This window comes from Gopherus flavomarginatus, chromosome 2 (assembly GCF_025201925.1).
Source record: "Gopherus flavomarginatus isolate rGopFla2 chromosome 2, rGopFla2.mat.asm, whole genome shotgun sequence".
NCBI lineage: Eukaryota > Metazoa > Chordata > Testudines > Testudinidae > Gopherus > Gopherus flavomarginatus.
This window is the reverse complement of record NC_066618.1, coordinates 191,647,573-191,668,772: the sequence shown is the minus strand read 5'-3', so window position 1 is coordinate 191,668,772 and position 21,200 is coordinate 191,647,573. Positions and strand designations below refer to the sequence as shown.

Sequence of the window (21,200 nt, the reverse complement as noted above, 5' to 3'; positions counted from 1 at the left end):
GGAAACCACTTCAAGCCAGGGAGTGCTGCAGCACCTCTGTACCCCTAGTTACAGTTCTATGCCTGCATTTGTATGACACAAATGTTTGTTTTTTCATTTGCCATTACTCTGTACTTTGAGGTTGGTTCAGTGGCTGCTCATATAAATGGACTCCAGCACTTTGGGGTCCTTCCCATTTTCCTCATTGTCAGTAATCATTTGAGGAGATGATTGTTCATCTCTGCAGTGATCCCTACCCAAATGTTGGTTGGCCTCACCCACCAAACAGCCTTTAGAAAAAAGCAGCTGGAATCTTAACTGCTTCCAGCCTAAGAGAAAGGGCCATTTTTCATGACAAACACCTTATGAAACAAGCACCATTCCTGGCTTTCATTAGAGAAGGCTGGTCTACAAGCAAATGTTTCCCTTTTCTTTTTCAGGCCTTGTCTACACTAGAAAGGGTTTGCTGCCATAGACATACTGGCTTAACCCTTGTAGCAGAGATGCAGCTTAGAGTGTTTTTGCCAGTATAGTTTATATCAGTTCCCTGAATAAATATGCTATACCAGCAAAAGGACTTTGTTGGTGCAACTATGTCTGTGCTAGGGCTTTTGCTGGGCATAGCTATATTGGTTGGGGGGGAGGGGTCCCCTCTCCCTGCCGCTCCTGACATAGCTATGCTGGCAAAGTCTCCTCAGTGATGCAGTTGAATTTTGTTAACCTCTGTTTTGTATCTTTGCAGAGAGAAGTTGTAGTAGCTGCTGAGAGAAGTTCGGTGAAAGCTAGACTTAGTGGAAGGCTTTTTATGTATACCCTTTAAATGTTCTTTTGTTGAGTTTGGGTACATGCCTGTTTTCAGTGGTGGATTCTCCCTGGATCTATGGTGTTCTCTTTCACGCCTCCCCGTGCCATGCTAACAAACTAGATGGTCAAACAGGATGTAGCTAAAAAGAGGACGGAAGCAGCAGAGAGGGAATTGGAGTTGATTGGAAAAATAAATAGATGGGGAATACTGTCACGATCCATCCATACAGCTTTAGAGTTGAAAACCAATTAAAAACCTCTATCCATGTAAGTCAGAAGGCTAGATAACTCCGCCACAGACAAAGTAGCACGACGGGAGCCAAAACATTAACCTAGCATCAATTCAACTTATGAGGGAGGCTAGTTCCAGCAGATGTATTTGGCTGTGTAAGGAAAAGCACAGAATGCCTAGTTGATGCAATCACTTAAATACGTGCCATATGATGGGGGCTAATTTAGCTAAAACTAATCAAGAAAGAGATCTTGGATAGTTCTCTGAAGATGTCCATGCAGTGTGCAGCAGCAGTCAAAAAAGTGAACAAGATATTAGGAAACATTAAAAAAGGGATAGAGAATAAGATGGAAAATATCTTATTGCCCTTATATAAATCCATTGTATGCCCACATCTTGAATACTGCGTACAGATGTGGTCTCATCTCAAAAAAGATATACTGGCATTAGAAAAGGTTCAGAGAAGGGCAACTAAAATGATTAGGGGTTTGGAATGGGTCCCATATGAGGAGAGATTAAAGAGACTAGGACTTTTCAGATTGGAAGTGGAGACTAAAGGGGGATATGACAGAGGTATGTAAAATCATGAGTGGTGTGGACAAAATTAATAAGGAAAAGTTATTTACTTGTTCCCATAATATAAAAACTAGGGGCCACCAAATGAAATTAATGGGCAGCAGGTTTAAAACAAATAAAAGGATGTTCTTCACACAGCGCAAAGTCAACCTGTGGAACTCCTTGCCTGAGGAAGTTGTGAAGGCTAGGACTATAAGGGGGTTTAAAGAGAACTGGAAAAATTCATGGAGGTTAAGTTAATTAATGGCTATTAGCCAGGATGGGTAAGGAATGGTGTCTCTAGCCTTTGTTTGTCAGAGGGTGGAGATGGATGGCAGGACAGAGATCACTTTATCATTACCTGTTAAGTTCATTCCCTCTAGGGCACTTGGCATTGGCACTGTCGGAAGACAGGATACTGGGCTAGATGGACCTTTGGTCTGACCCAGTATGGCCATTCTTATGTTCACAAACACCTTTAACTCTGCTGTTGTATGCCTGCCCAAACTCCTCCTGTACACTAGCACCCACCATATACTCTCTACCTTACACCATGGACATTTCTAATACAGCCAACAAGCTCTCCAATCAGCACCCACTGCTCTCCAGCCCACCCACTTATCATCCAGACACATGAGCAGCTTGGGTCAGATGTGGTGGTCCAGGCACATTGCAGACAGAGCAGGTACAAAGGGGGTGCATAGGTAACTAAGTTCACCTTTGCCCCACATTTTGCTCCTTGCCTTCCAGCAGCCTTATACTGGCTGCTCAGTGCCCCAAAGGACTAAACTAGACCATCCAAGGACCAACATAGCAACACCTTGGCTACAAGCTCTGTGCCAGCAGCAGGGATAAGGACTTGGCATAGGACTCTCAACACAACACGTGCAACCCTCTTGTGTTAAAGTAATGCTCTCTGGGCTGGATTGATTGGCACTGCAGTGATTGTCTGCCAACGGCATTGCACTAAGTGGTGCTGCTGGACCAGATCATCCGCTGTCTGGTTGCTTTATCCTCCATGGAAAGACAGTTCCTCAGCTTTTCTTCTTATCCCACAACCGTGCATCTTATTTTCCAACTGCAGTCCAGAAACCACCAATCCTGAGGCTGAAATATAATCTACTCCATCCACCCTCCCCTTCTGCCAGGGACCAGAAATCCCATTGTACTTCCTGTAGTCTACTGCCTGAGACAAGCAGGAGACTCCAACTTCGGGCAACAGTCCACACATCCATTTTTGTCCCATCCACTCTACACAGCTCAGATAGGAGTACCCCATTCACAGAGCCAGGACAGTATGCTACCTGCCTAGAATGTTACATTGATTCTTGGCATTGACTTCACTACAGATGAAGTTGTGCTATAAAGGTATGCCTGATAGGTGGATGGTGGGCAGTTGCAAAGGGTTAGCAGCAGCTGCATGGTAGAGAGCAAGCCTAGGGCATCCTTAAGGATAGCACTTGTCTGTTGAGAGTCTCAGGGAAGGTATTTGTTAAGGAAGCAGGAGGTCTGCTTCAAGGGGAAGAGAAGGGCAAGGAGCTCAAGGTTGGACTCCACTGTTCCTTATGTTTTTATGTAGAACTCAGTGACTCTGGTAAGTTAAAATCCTGCTCTTATTGTTAATTATATTATGTGTTCGACTCATGAGTAGTGTGGTTTTGAAGGGGTACGTTAATGCTGAGCATGTATCCATATACAATTAAATGACAAACTTAAGCAACAGCATATGATCTCGTCTGTGGGTTAGGTCTGCAACCATTGGTGGGTGTATATGTGGGGGAGGGGTCAGAAGCTATGACACTATGATAAACTTTTTTGTGTGTTACAAGCAAATAGCAAAGTACTGGAGCATTTTAAACAGTAATCATCGTCTTTGGAAAATATACATAAGGCAAAATCTTTCCTACTTTCTCAGTGTTTTCAGGAAGCAGTTTTAAAGACGCTTCCAGCTCTTGATAATTCTAGCTTTAAAACAGAAGATTAAAAGCTGAATTTTAGATTTATACTTTTTTGTTTTTACTACATCATCATTTGCCAAGGCATCCGTTCTGGGCATAATTGTTTTAACCTGCCTAAATAAAGCAATAAACATCAGAGCTAGCAAGAACCAGATAGCTGGACAGCATAAATGAAGAGATGGGGTGGGAGGGAGAAGGGGAGAAAGTACTTAAACAAGGGCTCTGTGAAGATAAATAGGAAGAGAGCATGTTGTGCTGAACATTTCAACCAGCAACTGTTTGAAATTTGTTTTGATAAAATAGGAAAAGAAAATGACACCCACCCTTTGGGTACGTCTTCACTACCTGCCGTATTGGCGGGTAGCAATCGATTGCTCGGGGATCGATATATTGCGTCTCATCTAGACGCGATATATCGATCCCCGAACGCGCTTATATCGATTCTGTAACTCCACCAAGCCGAACGGAGTTGTGGAATCGACAGGGGGAGCTGCGGACATCAATCCCGCATCTTGAGGAGGGTGAGTAATTCGATCTTAGATACTTTGACTTCAGCTACGTTACTCACGTAGCTGAAGTTGCGTATCTAAGATCGATTTTCCCCCATAGTGTAGACCAGCCCTTTGAAATGCTCTCTGGATGAGTGATGGAAAGCGAGGTGTAGCTGGAGAACTATAAGGCATCAGGGTGGGTGAGCTGAACGCAGTGCACTTTTCCTCCCATAGGTCATTATTTTACCTTTTTCCTTATTGACTCTTGCTCTTAACACCTTCCTTGTTAGGATCCCAAGCCATCCTGCACTTGCCACTTTTGAAAGCACATCCCAGTCGTCAACAAGCCTGATAGAAGTAGTCAGGTGGAGGAGAGCCCAAATGATTGTAGGAGGCAGACTGACAAGCTGGGGATTGCCTTATTTAGGTTCTTTACTCTCAGCCCTAGAAAACACTAGGCTTTTTTCGGTCAATTGTGTTGTAAAGAAAATGAGTGAAGTTTATCCAAGCTGAACAGACTCCTCTTACTGTTAAGTCAGCAAAACCAAAGAGGACAATTTGCCAAACACAAGGATAAAACCGGCTGCCATTTTATTTGAGAGTCCTGGGTATTACAAACAAAGTGCAGCTTTGTCAACTACACTTAATGCAAACTCTTAATCAGTTGATAGTGGGGTTCACAGGTCTGATTCAGTGCAATTTCACTCAAAACCTTATCAACCACCACAGGCTTCAGTTTCTCACTTCTGAGCTTAGAATTCTGTTACCACACCTACATTTTGCAGTGTGACTGAGCCAGGTGTTAAACGTCCAATGGTTTTCTGGACTTGGGTAACTCCCATGACATAGATGCAGCCCTGTAAAAGAACTAGTGGTCTTGTTTTAAATGCTTTTAATATACATAAGTCAATTAAGTACAGATGAAAGGAGTCAAAATAATGCCCTGCAGCTACAGAGAAAATACAGCTGGGGAAGCAACAATGCAAGTTTTTCCAATAGCCCTGTCAATGTATTTCAAACCCTGGCCTGAAGGGATCATTTCCCGAGTCAGAACCTCAGTATCCATACCCATTCACTCCTTGCCCTCTCTGGGTATGCCAACATTAGTTCTCAACGTCATGGGTGTTTGCATATTGTGAACAGTTTCCCACTAGGAGCTGGATCAAGACCAAACCACTTCCTAAAGGTCATTTGACAACCAGTAGATGGTAATGACTTGGCCACTGGGGATTTCAACTGCCATCCAATCCCCTACTATCTAGTAGAATACAGAGAAAGAACAGTGCATTATCCTGTAAGATGTTACGCTTTGAAAGTGTAAGGATACACAAACTTAAATCAGTTAGCTGATAATCATTAGATGCCACACAGGATTTTACTTTGAAAGACCATAGGCTTGCAGAAGTATAACAATTTCTGAACTCTTTAGTTTCCATTTTCTGTTCACCTGAGCATTTAATTACACTTTTGCTGCTACAATAAATTTTTCAGCCTGTCAGGTGGGCAGTGGTTTACACAATATTTAAGTTGTTGGCTAAAGAGCTACCTTACTGTACTTGGCACAGGTGTAAGTGTTCCCATTCTGATCTAGAAGGGTTTTACAGTCACTCTGCACAGTGGAGTAAGGCCCTCAGGAGAGGCAAATAGCAGGTGGGTGGAAGTAGCAGGCATTTAACTCTTCCACCATCACAGGAATCAAATCAGCACTTTTTTGATAGTCAGACCTGATCTTTGTATCCCTTAGTTACGTAACTTTGCTACTACCTCCCATTCCCCTGACCTGCAGAGAGATTTCATCCCATATTTGCCCCTAATCCCACCCAACATATGCAGTAATGAAACCAGCTGCAAGACAACTGCAGTATGCTGCATGATCCTGGTCATCTATGTCTTCAGAAAGAGATAAAAGGAAACAAGTCAGGTCAGGAAAAAAGTCTGACTTTTCTTTTTCAAATGGGAGTTGGATCAGGCCCTAAGGTAAGTTCTTACTAATTGAATAAGGAATTGTTATACTACACGTGTCAATACATCTAGTCAGTTACAACTAAAAGTGCAGTGGTTGCATGCTTGAAATGTGCATCTGCTACCAGTCTGAAAGGGCCAGCTGTTTTGATTTTAAAAACCCATTTGGGCCTGATTAGACCTTGAATAGGTGAGCACTGGACATTCAAAACTTGTTTATTTTTTAACAGAAACAAAGCAGTTTTCTGTATTTGTTGGTCTGGCTGTGCTGGTTTAGTGCTCTGCAAGAAATGCGAGTTTGATTCTCCTGCTTCTGGTATTCTATTCTCCAGAGAGTGAAAGCAACCTTGAAAAACTAAAGGAAAAAAACAACCACCTTACGTTAAAAAAAAAAAAAAAAAAAAAAAAAAAAAAAAAAAGCCTAAAGTTTGGCTCTTATCTCCAGCTATCAGCTCCTGAATGAGTAGCCTGATTTTCAAAAAAATCAAACCAGCTCCTATTGAGGACAAGTATAGCAGTTTTTGTTTTTAATGTTAGTCTCTATCTTTAGTACTACTGCCCTAGGCTGAAATCTTATCAACACCTAACTAATGAAGGCTGGGCCTGAGCAGTCCTTGGATGGAAGACCTCAAACTGTGAGAGCCTCAAATTGCAAACTGTGCATCATGCTGTAGTCTAGCAAAATCCTCTAGTGTAACACATGAGGAAAAAAAAATTAAGGATCCTATGGGAATCTTCTCTCTGCATTTACTGACTTTTGTGCCATTAAAATATCAACCTTAAAAACATTTTTGTGCATAAGATATAGATTGACACTCTATGAGTTTAAAAATTCTTAATTATTACTATAGGGAAAACAGTTGTGCAAGTGTGTGTACAGTTTGCCATGTAACAAAAAAAAGCCACTTGCTTTCTCCGGTTCTATCGATTTGTCAGCGTGCTTCTGCTTGACATAAAGGCTTCTGTTTTAAAGTCATTTTTTACTTCAATCTTTCCAGCTGTTGGATGAGTTTTTTTCAGCAACGTGGGCACCTAGGCAAGTCACAATGATGATTATTTAAAAAAAAAAAAAAAAAAAAAAAAGGGGGGGGGGGAGCATACAAGTGCCAGCCAGTTCTCAGGAAGCCTCCTTTGCAGTGTCATCAAGCTTTGAAAAGCTATGAAAGTCAGCACAAAGGATTCTGGAGTGCATCTGAGGAGGAACAGCTGGGTCAGGCTGCCCCCCTGGCACCAGGCCCCAGCACAAGTGCCACCCTCTCTTTTTCTTTGCTCTTTAGTCTAGTCTTTTGTTCTTGTTCCCCACCCAGCTCCCCGAGATCTTTGCTATCCAGGACTTATTTGTTTATAGCTCCCCCTCTCCAGCACCAAGCTACCTCTGGATGGGGAAGGGACGAGTGGGTGGGATGCGGGGAGTGGAACAGCAGCATGGCTGAGTTGAATGCCACAGAAGCAGAGAAAGGATGGTTGCAGCCATGTATATGTGAGCCGCTCCTGTTACCAGTTACACTAAAGGCAGCTTTCAAGGGATTGCCTGCCTCGTCACTTCTGGCAGCAGCAAATACTTGCAGCGTGAAGCAGGGCATCTTAGGTGTCAACTTTCCTTTGCCCTGTCCTGTGCTCCCCCTATGCCTGCTTAGGGAAGCCTACCCTACCACCCTCCCAGGTTGGGGGACATGGATTTCACCAATTACTTCCATAAAAGTGGAAGTTGTGTCCTGTCCACCCCCTCTTGATCACATCCATTACAAATTCCATAGTACACACTGAACACAGGAAGTAGCAGTGGTACTATGCACACAGAACGCAGTGGACCTCTTTAGCCAGCCATACGTACTTGGGGAGGTAGTGAAGGTTCTAGATGTCGTCCAAGGAATGAAAGCAAACGCCGCCAGATAAGGCCGCTTCCCAAAAACATAATCCCGGTCACCAGCCAAAATGCTCTGTGGTCCTAGCAATGGAAAAAAAATAGCCATTAATCATGCAGCTCTTTCTGTGGAAGAAGGGTCCTCAGTGGATTCCCTCCCATATCTCTAATTTAAACCCCTCTCCATCCCCTCCAAAGACTCCACAGTATGGTGAACTTCCTTGGCTGGGGAAGATTGGCTAAGATTCCAGGTTATTGCAAGGCAGAGTGATCCACTTGATACACCATCATTTCCAGAGCACTGGTGTGCTGGTCTCTGGACTTCAGTGTTCCTCACTACCACACTAGCCCATGCACGGTTCGTTTCGAAGACAGCTCTTGTTTTTACCAAGAATTTAGAGATTTCCCCCCCCCCCCCCCATATTTTTTGTGTGAAGATGGCGATGAGGGAAGGAAGGGGAAAGAAGAAATCTCTTCCTTTTTAAGGTAATGCATGTAAGTGTGATAGCTACCAGCAATCTAATTATTTAATTTACAGTGGAGTCACAGCTCCACCATGAAGTCTAGAAAATTATTTAACTGATTTACACCTTTGCATATGAAAGCGACTCTAATACAAACTCCAAGACCTTTCAGAAGTATGAATGGCTGAACATTACCATGCCTATTGTCAGCCACCATGCCCAAGTACAGTATTGTCCTCCCTTTTCCTCCTGGAATATTACTCTTCCTGATCATCCAGAAGAATGTCCTGCAGCAGAGTCATAACTGAACAAGCCATGAACTAATTCACGACAAAAGAAAGTCATTGCACTAAAGCTGGGATCAGTGGGCCCAATTCTCTCACTTTACACCAGTATAAAACTGGAGTCTTATCAGTGAAGAGTGTTATACTTAACAGAAAACCTGGGTTACGTCAGGTGCATTGGTACCTGTGTTGTCTGTCAGTAGTTATAAAATCAATTCTAAAGAGCAGTGGTTCTCACCTCTTCAAAGGAGGATTCCAAGTTCATACCAAAGGCTACTCCAATCAGTCCAAAAAGAGAGAGAGAAAAAGTCCCCATGGTCAGCTGTAAGTTCAGTCTCATCATCACATTACGGTGGCTGAAGAAGGGAGAAAGATTTAGGAGATGAACACAGATGTTTACTTCCTGTCTAGTAATAAAGTTTTATGCAAGATGCACTACATCAGAACAAATTGACAGAGCAACTCACACCGGTATTAGGCAACACAGAAACAAGAGCTAGTGTGTCAGGTGATTTTTCTCCAAAGAGATGTTTTGAAACTGCAGCAGCAATGCACCTCTCAGGAAGCAGACTCTGCTTTGCAATCAGCAGGATTTATGACATCTGGTCACACCTGTTATAAGTATGTGTGTAAAGTAACAGTAAAGTTTATGGAAACTTACATTTTGTTTTCTTTCCATTAACTATAGGAATTTATAAATGATTATTTAAAAGAAACATTTACTGTTACCTTGCAAGTATACTTACAAAGAAGCAGAGGGTCAGAAAATGCTGTGGACTGTAAAGCAGAGTCTACTTTGGGGCATTCCACATCTACCTCTTCTCAACTCTTGCTGGTCTCCAGATGGAGTGTCCACTCCGAATGCTTCTTGAGGTAACTCCCCACTTAAGGAGGAGAGAATATCACACACTGCTTTTCAACAGTAGCTTATATGATACCCTTCAAGATGTTCAGACTACAAATTATTTTTAAATACAGAAAACTGAAAAAGTTGATTAGTGCGTAATAACAAATTTCAGCCTTTTTATTTACAATAGTTTAGTCTTAATAAAGCTAAATACTTGAGGCAAACTAAGCTGATTACTGTACCATCATGCTTAGTGCAGATGAAACATTTATTGGATAGCAGATGTGACCCAGGAAAACCAGGGGCATGTTCTTGAAGGCAGACACCAACACTTAAGCGTAACCTACATTTAAGAGTCAATTAAAGTTTCAGTTTTGCTGCATTACATAGCAATTCTTCACAAATAAGTTATATTTTCCCCATGAACATCTGGGTATTTCTTTTAACTATTACCTCCCCAGAACCACAAGGAATGAGTGCCTCGAGTCTTGGTTCCCAATGTCTGCTCTCAGACTCGAATTCAAAAAAGGGTAAACCAGCACATATTTCTGCAAAGCTTCTGGCAGTATAACAAGTAGTATGTGTCATAAGAATAGTTAACCTGTCCAGGTTGATGAAGATGACACTTTCAGAATCATCAATCAATACTCTGAGTTCACGTGCTTCATTAGCGAGATCTTCGGCTTGTCTGTAATAATTCTCCAGCAGCAGCTCCATTTCCTCTGCATGGTCAATTCCAGACATGCTCTCCTCACTGTGAGCAACAATTTATATTTTCTAGTTACGGATCAGCAATGTGCTTATCAACAACGTGTTTACATGTTCTGAAGCATGGGCCCAGAATGAAGTGACAAGGGAAAAACTCTGCACGAGTCCTATTTGACAACAATGCTGCAAAATCCAGTTAGGCGCATGGGGAACTTCTGCTGTTACAAAGAGTGTCATCGAAAAGAAGGTACGTGCTTTTCCAGTGTCTATTAGCTGAAGAGCAAAAAAAGTCAGTTACTTTGGTCAGTAAAATGGGTAACATTTGCCATGCTATGAACATGCACAGGCAATGTATAGATATTAGTGTCCCAGCATCACATTGTGACATTTTTAAGGGAGACTGTTAATTTTCTGGTGCCCTCAGATGTGGAAGTTGACAGTGATGCTGTTAACACTCCCTTCTGTTCCCCCATACAGTGAAGTCTAAGTTGTATACATAATATTGAAATCTACTTGGCACTTACACGTTTTTAGTTGCACATCGACAATAACTGAAGCATTTTAGTTGAAGCATTTTGTGGACACAGGAACTGATGACAGCAGGGTAATAGTATGTGAAACTGCTGGCACTATCCCCCTTCCTGAAGTTGGAGAGATCTCAGTCCTACCGGATGAATCATAGGTGCCTGGTAGCATCCACAAGGCCCAGAGCACCTAGCCAGTCACCTTCTCTACAACAGGCATACAAGTTTCTGGAGTTAACTTTTTGGATCTCTCTTTTGACTAGGCAAACAGTGAGGTCTCTGAGAGCCATGATAGCCCTCTTATATTTTTAAGACATCAGTAATGCTGCTAACACTATGCTCAGGCTGCGATGGGATATAACACCTTTTAAAAAGAGGTAAAGCATTATGGTTTAAAAACACTGTATAGATCTTTTTTTTTTTGAGGAGAGGGCAGAGAAACAATCTAATCTGGTATTCAGGTTGTCTTTAGACAAGACACATTTTAAAAAGTGTTCTGGATTACCCAACTTTACTTACAATACTTGTGGATCTGTCCATTTAGTTAGACAGAGCTCTTCTATTAATTCCTCTTCATCTAAGATTTTCAGGATTGTTTCTTTGAAAACTTTAAGATCTGTTTCTAATTCTGACAAACTAAAGAAAAAACAAACAGGCATAAGCAATCAGACAATCCCATTTGCATTACTGTAGAGAGGTAATATTTTCATTTTCCCTGGATCTTGCCAGAATGAGTCACCGGAGAAGAGTTTCTTAGAAAATTTAAATCCCCATTTTGCATTTAGCCAGGATACTGGTCCATTCTGGGATCAACTGCCTCAAAATCACCAAAACCTTAACTGAAAAGGATTTAGCGGTGTATTCTGGGCATATTTCAAGGGTTCATGAGCACTCGGAGAAACAAGTAATCTGATTCAGACAATTGTATCGTTTGTTCTATTGACACATAGCATAGCCCAATAAGTTCACGTGTACTCAGATGGTTTGAAGAGTGGTTTCAGCTCCTGTTTTTACATTACAATGAAAATATTAAATTGCCTAGTACTAATTTTTTTGCATTATACACAGTTTTAGAAGGTGGACTACAAATCCCAAAGCGGGATTTCATTTTTTTCCAAACTAGATAGTTCATACATTTGAATTTACAATAACAAATAAATTGCACAGCTCAAAAGTAAAGTTTTCTAGGAAATGTATATTGTACACAATTTTCTGAAGTTCAGCTATGCTCCCCATTGCTTACTCTTATTTACCTTTTGCCATTTTGTAGCAAAATGTGTAGTTTACTTCTATCCACAGACAGTAGCTTGGGATCCACTAGAGCTTCCAGCGTCTCAATGATCTGAGGTTGCAAAACGTTAAGTCTCCCTTGCAGATTGCTGATCTAGATAATAACATGATCCTTCATAAGAATTAAAATAATCCTTTTAGAATGGTTGGGGTAACTGACTCCTCTCACTGAACACAGAATTCAGTGTTACACTGTTCACTATGCAATCTACTTTTTCAATACGCAGGAGCTACCTGGAATACAGCTAACATTGACAAGATAAAAGTTTACCCACCGCAATAGTTTTTTAACTGGGGCTGGGGCCAGGGGAAGTGATACCTTTCCCTAGCTGGGGCAGGGCCACAGGAGAGGTGCCTCTCTCCACCTGTGCAGCCCTTGATAGCCTGCTGCACAGCTTGGAGGGAGCTTAGGTGAAAGCTTGGAGACTGCCGACCGCCATCCCAAGGCTGAAGCCCGAGCCCCACAACCCCTGGGAAGGTAGGGAACTCACTGGCTGTCTGCTCTTCCAGTATTCATTGATCCAACCCCTGCTGATGGCCCTGGGGGACAAGCCACTGCTTAGCTCACCCACCCAGTCACTGCCCAGGAGGCTGTGGCCACAAGAAAACCCCCTGGTGATCGCATTCGAGAAATGCTGATCTAGTCTGACCTACTGCATAATACAGGCCAGAGAAACTCCCCCAGTAATTTCGACATCAAAACGTAACTTTTATGTTTCAGCGTATATCTGTCAATCTTGGTTTAAAAACTTCAAAGCGATGAAGAATCCATCATGCCCCTTGGTAAGTTCTTTCAATAGTTAATTCTCCTCACTGCTAAATGTTTGCCTAGATCCCACATAACCAAAACAACCAACCAAGCTGTCATAAACAGAGAGCTAAGGGTTAATGTCTCTTTTACCTGTAAAGGGTTAACAAACAGGGAACCAAACACATGACCGGGGGACCAATCAGGAGACAAGATACTTTCAAATCTTGGTGGAGGGAAGCCTTCGGTTTTTTTGGGGAGTTTTGCTTTGTTCTCTCTGGGCTCTGAGAGTGACCACACGTACCTACAGGCTCTCTAATCTTCTATTCCAATTTTGTAAGTATAAAGGTAGAGGCGATATAGTCTTTTTATTTCTTTTCCTTTATTTGCAAATGTGTATTTGGCTGGAAGTATTTTAAATTGTATTTCTATTGGAGGAGGCTATTTCTCCAATTTCTTAAGCTGACAGACCCTGTAACTTTTTACCATCTATATTGCAGAGATAAACTTTTACCTTTTTTCTTTCTTTTTATTAAAAGTTTTGCTTTTAAGACCTGATTTTTTCCCCTTGTTGAGGTTCAAGGGAATTGAGTCTGTACTTAACAGGGAAGGAGAAGGGAGGGGAAGGGTGGAATCCCTTTGTTTTAGATTCACGGAGCGTGAATCTGTCTCTCTCTCTCCAAGAGACCTAATTTCTCTGTGTTGTGATTCAAGGGGTTTGAATCACTGTAATCTTTCAGGGTAACCCAGGGAGGGGAAGGCTGACAAAGGCAACAGTGAGGAAAGGGGTTTACTTTCCTTGTGTTAAGATCCAGGGGGTCTGGGTCTTGAGGGTCCCCAGGGAAGGTTTCAGGGGGACCAGAGTGTATCCAGCACTTGAATTCCTGATTGGTGGCAGCTTATCAGATCTAAGCAGGTAATTAAGCTTAGGGGAATTCATGCTAGTACCCATATTTTGGACGCTAAGGTTCAGAATTGGGAAAGATACTATGACAAGCCCAAAGCAAACCCAAAATATTAAAATTATACTGTCATTCCCATGAAACAACATTTTCAAAAGTAGCTAAAGTAACCAGAAGCTCACCCAATATTGCAGTATTGCTTCTATGGCTCTAAATTCAAAGGGCAAGGAATATGTAACTAGCTGACCTTCTCCAGACAGCTGAGATGCAAGTTCTTGGAACAGCCAGTGCTCCATATTTAAATTGCGATAATCTAGTATCAGAAGAAACTCTGGTGTTACCACAGCCTTCAAAAACTGAAAAAGAGAATGCAGTTAGGCAGCCAGCTAATACTTTATGAAGGTTTCTAATTTTCTCATTGCCACTTTATCCATTTCAGAATTCAGTTTTCTATAAAACCACTTCCCATAAGGAGACTTATGATAAGCTTTGTTTTTTATTTACCTAGATTTTTATGCCATACTCGTGTGCAGGGTACCCAAGTGTCTATCTTCCACTGTCATTCCCCCCACAACCCCTGAAGTATATGGAACAGACTGACATTGGAAGCACTTCCTTTAGTGTACTCGAAGAGGCCTCTGGTGTTACTGGAGGACAGGAAGAAAGAAAGATTCTCCAAATTTTTTAGCTGTGCTCATCCTGTGCCTCTAAAAATTTTCATCATGCCCACAAAGGGAAAAATTTTGGCACTCCTGAATAGAGATAGCCGTTCTACAAAGGACAAGGAGCTCATTATTATGAAGTGCAACATGAAGTGCTTCTGCTTGCTAGATATTCAGTGCCAGGGTTATCTGTAAGGACAGATGGATAATATATGCAAGGCCACAGATAGCTAGTATTAAAAGGGCCCTCGATCTCACTAGAACATGACTGAATTGGCAACTGAGGGTTTGGCTACACTTGTAGCTGTACAGTGCTGGGAGTTAAAGCTATCTTCGTACAGCTGTGTAGGGAAAGCGCTGCAGCGTTGCCACATTTGCAGCACTGTTGGGAGTGGTGCATTATGAGCAGCTATCCCAGCATTCAAGTGGCTGCAACGTGCTTTTCAAAAGAGGGGACTGGGGTGGAGTGTGACAGGGAGCATGGGGGAGGTGGAGAGAGAGAGTGGATTTTTGGAGCCGACATTGTGTCAGCTCCCTGCCTTGCAAATTCCGACCATTTCTCCCACCCCTCTCTCATTCACTCTTAAATACAAATAGCCTTCAGACCAGATAAGCAGTTGCAATGAGGGACTCCCTCCCCCCTGCTGTTTCTCTTCTCAAGCAAACACTAGCTGTGTTTGCTTTTTAGATAAGTGGCTCCGGGAGCCCTGAGTTCACAACAAAACAAAGAGAGGCATCAGAACAAAACAAAGAGTTCTTTAGTTAAAAGCATTATGGGAAAATTCCGGAGGTCAGTTACAGCGTAGTAAGATTAATCACTGTTTACACTGGCGCACCAGCGCTGTTCTCTTTATTCCTCTCGTCCATGTGGAGTACAACCAGCGCTGTAGTCAGGAAGATACAGTGCTGTATGTGCCTTGCCAGTGTGGACGAGGAGTAAGTTACAGCACTGTAAAGCCACCACCAGCGCTGTAACTTACTCCCCGTAGCCAAGCCCTGAGACATAGTTCAAGTGTATTTTAACATCTATTGACACCTATAAAGAGATTTAAGACCTACTGAAGTTAATGAAAATAAAAATATCACTTTACCTCCATTCTAATGATAATCCTGTTGTTTCTAGTTGCAATGCTCATTAGATGCTGAAATCTTAGATCTCGAGCTTGAAGACCCAGTTCCTGGTACAATTCTGTTTTCTTTCTTTCTACCAAGAAGACATTTAAAAAGAAAAATCTTATCTGGGAAAAATAACGTGTTTTATAATTATGGATTAGTCTGTTTTGCAGTCCCAGATAGAAACTAACTTGATAGTACTTCCCACCTTGATCATCTAATATAATTCTGTCTAACACAGCAAAATAGTCATAACTTGGGTAGAAGAGAACTCCCTTTGTTTATTAATAAAGAAAAGTCTAAAAGTAACCACAACAACAGGCAGAGACAGTAAGTTTCATGTTAGAACACTTTAGCAAAGCTCATGTCAAGCACGTGTCATGTCACAAAGGTATCCTAAGAAGGAAAAATATACTGGTGGTGGACTGGGACAAAGAGGAAAAGGATGAAAGCAAAACACAACCACACAAGATGGTAGTCATATTGCTTAATGCACCATCGGAAGGTGCTCAGATGAATGTGGTGTAAGAGTTTGTGTAGAATAGACGAGTAAAACCAAGGGAAATGCTGCAACACTGACAGTTATCTAAACCCATGAAAGCTTCTTGAATTGAACCAGTATAAATTTCCACTTAGAAAATTCTATATTGCACAAAAGAGCAAACAGGAAAAGAAAATGAAAACTACCTACCAAAAGAGGTAATATTTCCTTCTTTGTCAAATTTCATCTAAAGGGGGGAAAAAGAGAAAAAAGAAAACACGAGAAGTAGGTATTTTGTTCTCAAAAAGCTGCTATAACATACAGGAAAGGAGTTGTGTGAAATTGCTTATATTTGCTTTGAATTCTAGTGGGGGTGAATCAGTCCACTTATTAAGGAGGGGCAAGTTATGCTATCCTGTCGTCTCTGCTAATACTTCTCAGGTAATTATGAATGCCTTAGACAATGTATTTCAGGTCATTTGAACATGTGGATGCTACACATGGTACTCGGAAAGCAACACCTATTAAAATATTTTTCAGACATACACCAATTAAGTTCATAACTATATCTTTGGCTCGCACTGATAGCTACTTCCCAGGAAGAATTTTTTTTTAAACAGAGCATGAGATTTTTGTGTTGGCACAAGAGGGGCTCTTTACATTTTGTGTTTCAGATTTTGTTGTTTCATCTTGTGTTGTTTTAACTGAACAATTTACAAGGCAAAGGGCAACAACAGTGAGGGGCTATTAACTCCCTGATTTTTGAATGGTATTTACTGTGTAATTCCACTACGTGTAAGTGAAAGAATAGATAGCATGCTAATGTAACAAAGCAAAGAATAATTTGTTTCTAACACCTTATTTACTTTTCATTTATATTCCAGGGTATTAACATAACATGAGTATTTTCTGTAAACTTAAGTCATTTTATTGGAAAAACTGCAAGAATTGATTTGATTAAAGCTTTTGCACTCTTGCTTTGAGATATGTAGCTTATTCAAGAGCTATTCATATTTTTTTCTTTTTAAAGCTAGTAGCAGTATGTAAGAGGAAACAACTATGTGGTTCTCATTGTAGCATCAGGACCTGTATGTTTAGCAATGCTCTCAGCTGTCTGCTTTCATGTGGGATCACATCATCTCTCAGCTGCACACCTCAAAAAGATATTCTTCCTTCAACCATTGGCTGTCCTGCATTGCAGCTACCACACTCCATGACATTAATACAGCGGTCCCCAACGCAGTGCTCGCAGGGCATTTGTGTGTGCCTGCCTACTGACAAGGGAGCGCTTCTGCCGGACAACCCACCGCAGAGGAGCAATGCCAAGAAGTGTTGCCGCCAAAATGCCACTGCTTCTTGGCAGCATTTCGGCGGCAATGCTTCTCAACGATGCCGGTTCTTGGCGGTATTTCGGCAGCTGGGCGCCTGCCACACTCTTCTGGGAACATGAATATACTATTGCAACAGAAAGGTTGGGGACCACTGCATAATGAGAAAAAAAAAAAAGGCAAAAATAGTGTATTTTTAATAGAGAAAGCATGTATTTTACAAAAATTCTTCAACAGTTAAACTGTCTCTTCATGATTAAATTGTGAGTTAACAAGAATTATCTTCTCATAAAAAAAATATCTTGGCATTTTGCTAGCACATTATAATACTCCTGTTGCAAATATCTCGACATAAACATAACTTTCCTTCAAATCAGGGTTTTAAAAACAATTATTTAGTAATATCCACACAATATGAACACATCATGGACAACGACCAGTTCTGTCAAATAATAGTTTGAGAAAAACACAGGCTGATTAGCTTGGAAAAACTGTCCTTTGTTGAAACCTTTCAATATACTTACCACTGCAAACACAGGGACTACGCTGGCTAAGGTGGCTTGAGAGGCCTCTGTCGCTGAGTGTCGACCCAGTTCATCTGCAGAAAGACACACGGCAGTTATAATTTTCTATTACCAGAACACGGTCTTTTGATAAATACATACTTTTTTCTTCTCTTGCACACTAAGTGGAAAACTGTCATAAAGAACCCAGTTAAATACAATTTTGCTTAAAAAAAAAAAAAAACCATACAAACAACCCAACTGATTTAAGAGGCACCGTCAACTTAAAATCTAATAGAAATAAAATTCCTTGAGCCAACGTTTGTGGCTTTACGACTAGTTTTCTTATTCAGAATGTTTCTCCTCGTTGTGTGAAAGACCCATATGAACAGGAGAAACTAACTATACCTAAAGTACCATCAAGTCTGCAAAGTAAACACATTTCCTTTCCACCTGTTTGTGGTAATCTTGTTTTACTTGCAACAATAATAGGTAAAAAAATAGAAATTAGATTAAATTGGAGTATCCTTTAAGAACACAAAGCAGCTGCAATAAAGAATAACACTCCAGTCCTACAATGAGCCCTGTGCAGCTCTACAAGTCTACCTGCATGAAGTTGACTGCGGGGACTGGGGCCTACATTTGTTGAACAAATGAGTTATTAGTGCACTATGGTAATGAATAATAATACCCAGTTTTTAGATATTGCTTTTCAACAGTAGATCTCAGTGCTTTACAAAGCAGGTCAGTATCATTATGCCATTTTACAGATGAGAAAATGGAGGCACGGAGAAGCAAAGTGACTTGTCCAAGGTCACCCAGCAGGCCTGTGGCAGAGTAGGGTATAAAATGGAGGTTTCCTGAGCCAGGCCAATTTGGGTCTATCTGCTAGGCCACTTCCCCTCCTTGCTTAACAGAAAGGCCCTGCAAACATTCACATGCTCTGTGCATAGTAGTCCCACCGACTTCAGCAAGACTCCCCTTTGTTTCAATGTAAAAAGTGAAAAGAACAGGAGTACTTGTGGCACCTTAGAGATTTACAAATTTGTTAGTCTCTAAGGTGCCACAAGTACTCTTGTTCTTCTTGGGGATACAGACTAACACGGCTGCTACTCTGAAACCTGTAAAAAGTGAGTAAGCGTTTGCAGGATGGTAGGCCTTAATCTGCGTTTCATACTGCATGGGCTGTTGGTAAATGACTGACAGGCTCAGCCAGAACTTCAAAGGAGCAGTATGTCCATTTTCTTAGTTAGCTGTTAATTACGTAGACATAAACCCATTTGTGGTTTAGTTGGATGTTACTGGAAAAGGAGTTTGGAAATTACAGCAATGGCCGTAATCCTGCCACTGACTGTGGGGGGTACACCCCTATGCCTCAATTGTCCCCACTACACAGCTCCCAAGCAGTCAATTGCAGGATCAGGTCCACTATTTACAATTAGGCACCTAAATAAAAGCAGCCTACTTTTCAAAGAAGCCGAGCACCCACAACTCCAAAATTCAGGCCATTTACTTAAGGTTTAGGCACCTAGAGATGAAATTCTGGCCTAATACTTCAGGAAGATACAAAAAACTTGTAAGTGCCAAATGGATTCAGAAACTAACTAGTGTCCCAATTTTATAGGGGCAGTCCTGATATTTGGGGCTTTGTCTTATATAGGTACCTATTTCCCCCCTCCTCCCATCTTGATTTTTCCACACTTGCTATCTTGTCCCCCTAAAACACACACTGAGACTTATTACTTACCTACTCCCTGGCACCATTTCCAGGCCTGAACAGGGTAGAACAATAACTGTGCACCCCACAGGGTAACCAGATACCAAGTGTGAAAAATTGGGGCAGCGGGGTGGATGGTAATAGCGGCCTATATAAGACAAAGCCCCAACTATCAGGACCCCCGGTCACCCTAGGAAGTGGAGACCCGTGCCCGTGGCTTTAAGGCTTGCTCAGTGGGGTGAGCACTTTGCTGTAGGATTAGCACCGCTGTGGGTTTATAAACGCCTCTGCCCGCGGTGCGGCCAGTCCCTGCCCTGCAGCCGGCTCTCCCTACGCCAGAGCAGCCGAGTCCCGGGGCGGGGAGTAGGAAAAACGCCCAGGGGCTGCACCGGGGTGACGAGAGAGGGTAAATTAAAAGTTGGGCCTTTCGCTCCGGGGCCGATCCGCCTCCCCCCCGGCCAGGCAGCGAACAGGGCCGGCTGCGCCGTGTGCGGTGCCCGCCTCCCGGGGCACGACTTACTTGCCCAGCGCCACGGCTGCCCGCGGGGAGCTGCGGCCCCTAGCCGCGGCCGGCGCTGCCCAGGCCCGTGCGCGGCGCAGCAGGGCCCCCCGCCGCCGCTCAGCCGCCGCGCCCCCCACGCTGCTGCGAGCAGGCGGCGGCAGCTGCCCCCCCACCCGTAGCGGCCCGGCGAGGCGGGGAGGAGCCAGCGGCGGAACATGGGTCCGCTGTGTGGGGGGGGGTCTCCCGGCCGCTCGCAGGCCCCAGAGGCGCCCGCCCGGTTGCACACACGCGGGAGGCGGAGCACAGGGGCGGGGTCTCGTGCTGCAGAGCCCCAGTTGTGGGCGGAGGCAGCCCGCTGGCTCGCAATGCCGAACCCGAGGTCCCCGGGTGTGTGCCCTGCAGGGGGAGCGCCCCACTGCCTTCTCCGCGCCGATCATTTACTACTCCGTAGCCCCGGGCCTGACCGCTCCTAAAGGTAAGGGGCTGACTGGAGCCCTTTGGCCAGGCGAGGAAAGCCAGGCACGGAGAAGTTGAATGACTTGCACAAGGTCACACGGTGAAAGTTAATGGCCCCGCTGGGCGGGAGAGAACCCACCTGTTCGCATCTCGCGCTTGTGCCCTCTCCAGCAGGACTGGGGGTGGGAGGAGCACCTGACAATGACATGGGATGCTCTTAATTTTTTCCCAGTTTGAGTTCAGCACAGCTTTTTTTGCCCTAACCAAACCACCTGTGAGCACACTGATAGCTGAACAGGAACAACTCTGTGTGGGAGGCCCTCAGTAACCTACCGCTCCACTCCCATCACCAAATACTGCTTTTTAAATATTCTGTTGTGTACAAAGGTCTAATGAAAATACTGCAAAGGAATTCCCTTTCTTTCATCTGCACTCAAGCCACATACACCTCTACCCCGCTATAATGCTGTCCTCAGGAGCCAAAAAATCCTACCCCGTTATAGGTGAAACTGTGTTATATCAAACTTGCTTTGATCTGCTGGGCCCCACCCCGAGCTCAGCTTTACCGCATTCTATCCAAATTTGTGCTATATTGAGTCATGTTATATCCCGGTAGAGGTGTAGTTTTGAATTAATGAAATGCTCCTGCCTAAACCAGACCCTTTAGCAATATATTCTGTCATCAATGTTGCACTTTGAAATTCCTGTACTGTGGTATTCAATGGAGAAAGTGGAGCCAAGCTGGAAACTTAGATTACTAATTAAATATGAGCCTCAGTTGACCAGCTGCTGCTTATGGTTATTATACTATATTTCTTGGAACCAA

General features: G+C 42.9%; 2 protein-coding genes across 4 annotated transcripts in view; one reads left to right on the top strand and one right to left on the bottom strand.

Annotated features, from left to right (window-relative positions):
* The window catches only part of GPLD1 (glycosylphosphatidylinositol specific phospholipase D1), a 40,012-nt gene extending 38,573 nt beyond the window's left edge, over positions 1-1,439 (top strand). The window contains exon 25 of the mRNA XM_050941812.1: positions 722-1,439. Coding sequence (XP_050797769.1) covers positions 722-799 — 78 coding nt within the window. The 3' untranslated portion in view covers positions 800-1,439. The remainder of the gene's footprint in view (positions 1-721) is intronic.
* Positions 1,440-4,593: 3,154 nt separating this feature from the next.
* MRS2 (magnesium transporter MRS2) lies at positions 4,594-20,557 on the bottom strand. 3 transcript variants are annotated; one of them, XM_050941839.1, is made up of 11 exons: positions 20,514-20,557; positions 17,721-17,794; positions 16,079-16,115; positions 15,366-15,478; positions 13,795-13,968; positions 11,926-12,056; positions 11,192-11,308; positions 10,042-10,194; positions 8,832-8,949; positions 7,816-7,929; positions 4,594-7,013 (listed from the first exon to the last, which is right to left on the bottom strand). In XM_050941839.1, the coding sequence occupies exons 1-11, from the start codon at positions 20,521-20,523 to the stop codon at positions 6,903-6,905; spliced, it is 1,152 nt and encodes a 383-aa protein (XP_050797796.1). In that variant the 5' UTR covers positions 20,524-20,557; the 3' UTR covers positions 4,594-6,902. The 3 variants fall into 3 exon arrangements, with proteins under 3 accessions (XP_050797796.1, XP_050797795.1, XP_050797797.1); XM_050941838.1 differs by lacking the exon at positions 20,514-20,557 and adding an exon at positions 19,937-20,135; XM_050941840.1 differs by lacking the exon at positions 20,514-20,557 and having other exon boundaries at positions 15,366-15,474; positions 17,721-17,778.
* Between the last annotated feature and the right edge of the window lie 643 nt (positions 20,558-21,200).